This window comes from Rana temporaria, chromosome 4 (genome assembly GCF_905171775.1).
Source record: "Rana temporaria chromosome 4, aRanTem1.1, whole genome shotgun sequence".
Taxonomy (NCBI): Eukaryota; Metazoa; Chordata; class Amphibia; order Anura; family Ranidae; genus Rana; species Rana temporaria.
The window spans coordinates 143,250,217-143,255,895 of record NC_053492.1 but is presented as its reverse complement, the minus strand read 5'-3'; the positions used below and the strand labels follow the sequence as shown (position 1 = coordinate 143,255,895).

Genomic DNA, 5,679 nt, shown 5'->3' with positions numbered 1-5,679 from the left:
TTAAATTTAACCGATGGATTCCTAACCGATGGGAAAAAACGATCGTTAGTAGACACAACCATCGGTTATCCACGCATGCTCAGAATCAAGTCGACGCATGCTTGGAAGCATTGAACTTCGTTTTTTTCAGCACGTCGTTGTGTTTTACGTCACCGCGTTCTGACACAATTGTTTTTTTAACCAATTTGTGTAGGCGCGACGGACCATCAGTCAGCTTTATCGGTTAACCGATGAAAACGGTCCTTCGGTCCGTTCTCATCTGATGGACTGATCGTGTGTACGCGGCTTTAGGGTTTCATTCAACCTACTGACCATTATTGAATGCAAGAGGCATTGTTTCCTATTGACCACCAATGAATTGGTTTCCCCATTGACCCCTGATGAATTGGTTTCCCCATTGACCCCAAATTAAGTGGGTTCCCATTAACCCTAGATGAGTTGTTTTTTCATTGACCCCAGATGAATTGGTTTGCCCATTGACCCTGATGAATTGGTTTCCCCATTAACCCCAAATTAAGTGGTTTTCCCTTAACCCTGGATAAATTGGTTTCTCATTGCCCCCCAATGAAATTGGTTTCCCCTTTGACCCCTGATAAGTTGGTTTCCCCTTTAACCCCCCCCCCCCCATAATTTGGTTTCCCCATTGACCCCTGAAGAATTGATTTCCCCATTGACTCCCAACAAAATGGCTTTACCCATTGTCCCCTGAAGAATTGGTTTTCCCATTGACCCCCGATAAATTGGTTTTCCCACTGACCCCAATGAATTAATTTTTCAGCTAACCCCTGATGAACTGGCTTTCCCAGTGACCCCTGATAAATTCATTTTCCAATTGATCCTCAATTAATTGGTTTCCCATCGACCCTCAATAAACTGGTTTTCCCATTGACCCCCAACACAATGGTTTTCCCAGTGACTGCCGATAAATTGGTTTTCCCACTGAACCCCAATAAATTCGCTTTTTCGTTCACCCCTGATGAATTAATTTTTCAATTAACTCCTGATGAACTGGCTTTCCCATCGACCCTTGATGAATTGGTTTTCCAATTGAACCCCAATTAATTGGTTTCCCATCGACCCTCAATAAACTGTTTTTCCCATTGACCCCCAACACAATGGTTTTGCCAGTGACCGCCGATAAATTGGTTTTCCCATTGATCCCCAATAAATTTGCTTTTTCGTTGACCCCTGATGAATTAATTTTTCAATTAACTCCTGATGAACTGGCTTTCACATCGCCCTTTTGATGAATTGGTTTTCCAATTGATCCCCAATTAATTGGTTTGCCATTGACCCCCCAATAAACTGTTTTTTCCCATAAGACCTTTTCAGGTGACCCCTTGCAAACTGGCTTTTCTGTTGACCCCTGACCCCCAATAAACTGTTTTTCCCATTAACCTTTTCAGGTGACCCCTTGCAAACTGGCTTTTCTGTTGACCCCTGACCCCAGATGTACTGGTTTGCCATAGACCTGCAAATTATTTTAGGGCGAGAAGGTTGAGAAAGGCTGCCTTATAGTAAAAAGCCCACTGGATGGGCATGTTCCACCCCGGCAGGACTCAGCGCCCTAGTTTAGTCCTGTTTGGCGCTGGCCAGTCCTTTCAGATACTTTCTGACTACAAAGCCCAGGCATACAGTCAGAAGCACCATGTAACCAATGGTCCCCTGCACAGTAGGGGAGGTGTGGGGAGCTTTGAGGAACTGTTCTAAGCCCTGCTCCACATAGTGCATTTGATCATAAATACTAAGGAAGGTAAAGATGTGGAAGAGCTGGTGGCTGTGTCCTATAATGTCAAACAATCCTGGCTGGATCCTCTCCGGGAGCTTACTGACATTGAAGAAGGCGGCCACCAGCAGCCAGAAATATCTCCGGTAAAAATAGATGAAGAGAGTGGGGTTCTTCCCCCCCAGGTCAAAGAGCAGGCTCTCAATCATCACCGGGCAGGCCATGCTGAGGGGCATAGCGAAGACAAAGGTACGGATGGCAAAGGGGTACGAACAATCCTCTGATCGGCTCTTGCAGCACGCCACGGTACACGTCACCGCCAGGACAAATGCCACCGGCAGCACCAGCTCGCTGTACAGCCCCATGAGCATGCTGTAGTCTACCCGGTGCCAGCCCAGGCTGTGCAGGTACGGGGTCATAACACTGGGGTCCAGCAGGCTGAGTCTAGGGAGCAGGTAGTAGGAATAAGCCACGGTGCTGGCGAAGCCGTAGTAGCTGATAGAAGCATAGTCCAGGAAGAAGAAGGCGGCACGCAGGCGCAGGGAGCGGCAGCTGAACACATGGGCTGTACAACTCATGGCAAATGTCAGCAACACTCCGGAGGCGTAACACCATAGTGGCAGCAGTGCCGGGTGGGTGAAGGGCAACTCACTGGAAAGGAAGAATACCTCCGAGAACTTACTGACGAACAGAACCAGAGGGATGAAATGGGTCCAGAAATTCAGAGTCTCATTGGTGGGCTGGAAGATGGAGGCCAGGCACTCCTGGGCGGTCAGATGAAGTCTCCGGTAACCGGACAGGATGAAGCATTCCACGAAATCATCCGGTACTTCGTCCCATCGGAGGAGGGAGGACGGCTCCCTGTCCCGGGAGAAGCTCTGCAGGGGCATCATCGGGGGGAGGTGGGGGGTGCCCGGTGTAGGGTGGGGGGTGCCCGGTGTAGGGTATAGGCGATCCTCCTCGCTGAGCTGCCAGCAGAGCTCTACTCCTTCAGCATCAATGCAGCACACCACTAATGTACTGCCTGCACTGTGCTCAGCATCGCGGTAATTCAAAGCCCGGAGGAGTTCATCCTCTGGATATGATCGCACACAGCTCTATAGCCTGCTGCTGCTGCTGCTGAGCCCCCCCTCCATCCCTCCCTACACGAGCTGTCAATGGATCACCTCCATCCACAGCCTGCTGCACACAATGGAGGGGGGAGGAGGAGGAGGTTCAAGGTTCCTGACCTTCAAGGTTCTCACACATGAGATGGATGGATGGCAGCACTCCGATCACTGCCAACTGATAGCTGGCATCGAATGAACATCCTGCAAGATGGGGGTGATAGGGTTACCTGTGAGAGATAGACATGTGGGGTCACCGCCTCCTACTATTACACCAATCACAATACATTACAGACCCCAGTGTCAGAGAGGAGCAGATCTGTCATTTCTGCTGAGAGATAGTGCAATCATCATACATTTCATTATAGACTAGAATGCCAACAATCCACTGAGGATTTCAGTTTATAGACCCATGTTAGAATGATAATACGTTTAGATTAGAAACTGCTTATACATTTAAAATATAGACTGATCATAGCTTACTAATGATTTCAGATTATAGATTGATCATAGACTACCAATACATTTAGATAATAGGCTGATTATTGACCTCATAGAATGATAATACATATAGATAATAGACTGATTATAGACCAATTATAGAATGATAATATATTTAGATAATAGACTGATTATAGACCAATCATAGAATGATAATACATATAGATAATAGACTGATTATAAACCGATGATTGAATGATAATACATTTAGATAATAGCCTGATTATAGACCAATCATAGAATGATAATACATTTAGATAATAGCCTGATTATAAACCGATGATTGAATGATAATACATTTAGATAATAGACTGATTATAGATCAATTATAGAATGATAATATATTTAGATAATAGACGGATTATAGAATGATAATACATTTAGATAATAGCCTGATTATAAACCAATGATTGAATGATAATACATTTAGATAATACACTGATTATAGACTGATCATAGAATGATAATACATTTAGATAATACACTGATTATAGAATGATTATACATTTGGATAATAGACTGATTATAGAATGATAATACATTTAGATAATAGACTGATTATAGAATGATAATATATTTAGATAATAGACTGATTATAGAATGATAATACATTTAGATAATAGACTGATTATAGAATGATAATACATTTAGATAATAGACTGATTATAGAATGATAATACATTTAGATAATAGACTGATTATAGAATGATTATACATTTAGATAATACACTGATGATCATAGGTTGCTGATGATTTCAGATTCTAGACTACCAATACTTGTAGATAATAGCCTGATTGTAGACTGATCATAGACTACCAATCATAGGCGTGCGCAGCCTATATCATTAGGGTGTGCACCTCAAAGCTCCAACACATATGTGTGACATATGTACTGGCCTCTTCCCCACTATCCATCCTGAAACAATGGTAGGGAGCAAGGGGGACCCGGGCAGCAGAAAGGAGATGAACAGGGACAGGAGGGGTGGCATATATTGGTACCGATCCCCCTGTATTTTGCTCCTGTAGCAGTTGAATTTCGGGGAGAGGGAGGAGAAGCCTACTTTCAGCTGCTGCAGGAGAAAAATACAGACCGATTCCACTTTATCCCAGCCCCGCTGCCCTTCCTGTCCAGATTCTGAGGCTCGGCAAGGAAGGATCGCAGTTTACTTGTCACCTACCCATGATCGGCAGGTAGATCACGATTGACGGGTTGCCAACCTCAGGATTAGGGTGTGCCCAGGCACACCTGGCACACAACCTGCGCACGCCTATGCTACCAATACATTTAGATCACAGAATGATAATACTTTTAGATAATAGACTGCTAATGATTTCAGATTATAGAATGATAATACATTTAGATAGTAGACTGATCATAGATGGCTAAAGATTTCAGATTATAGACTGATCATAGAATAACACATTTAGATATTAGACTGATTATTGAATGATAATACATTTAGATAGTAGACTGATCATAGACTACTAATACATTTAGATTATAAACTATTAATACATTTAAATTATCAACTGATCATAGACTGCTAATGATTTCAGATTATAGACTGATCATATACTGCTAATACATTTAGATTACAGACTAATTATAAAATGATAATACATCTAGATTATAGAATACTAATGATTTTATATTATAAATTGATTATAGCACACTAATTATCTTACATTGTATGTCGATTATAGATTGCTAATAATATTAGATTCTAGACTGCTTTAGAGACTGAAAATAGACTGCTATTGTTCTCTGCTTCTAATGGACTGTACATTTCAATACCTATTGAATAGGAATCGTCAGACATCAATCTAGCAATGAAAACATCAGTGTGCCATGATCAAACATCATCATTGTTTTGGCCCCCTCATTCTTTACATACTGACAGTGCTGCATCAAATCTTGTGCTAAGCTCCTTGCATAGGATTAGATTTCATGTTTCAAGGTCAAGCTTAGGACAGATGGAGCAGGCATTTTGATTCCGTTGAAACACTTTGCTAATAAAACCACCTTGTGACCTGGGAAAGGACAGCCCTGCTTTAATATTTAGGTACTCTAACCCTTGCTCACTGTATTTTTAAATTATCATTTGGTTTATGGACAGAATATACCCTAAAGAAAAGCTTTGGATACTGTGTACCTCCACCAGTGCATGCTGGGAACTCTTTTATGCCCAATCTTCCTGTATACTTAAAGCGGGAGTTCACCCGAAAAACAATTTTTAACATTAGATTGAGGCTCATTTTGTCAAGGGGAATCGTGTGTTTTTTTTTAAATCGAAGCAGTACTTACCGTTGTAGAGAGCGATCTTCTCCGCCGCTTCCGGGTATGGT

General features: G+C 42.5%; 1 protein-coding gene across 1 annotated transcript; it reads right to left on the bottom strand.

Annotated features, from left to right (window-relative positions):
• Positions 1-215: 215 nt before the first annotated feature.
• PAQR9 (progestin and adipoQ receptor family member 9) lies at positions 216-2,929 on the bottom strand. Its single transcript, XM_040349112.1, has one exon. The coding sequence runs from the start codon at positions 2,617-2,619 to the stop codon at positions 1,573-1,575; it is 1,047 nt and encodes a 348-aa protein (XP_040205046.1). The 5' UTR covers positions 2,620-2,929; the 3' UTR covers positions 216-1,572.
• Positions 2,930-5,679: the final 2,750 nt, after the last annotated feature.

Excerpts from the sequence above, each read along its gene's own strand:
- PAQR9 (XM_040349112.1), bottom strand. The coding sequence starts at position 2,619 with ATGATGCCCCTGCAGAGCTTCTCCCGGGACAGGGAGCCGTCCTCCCTC.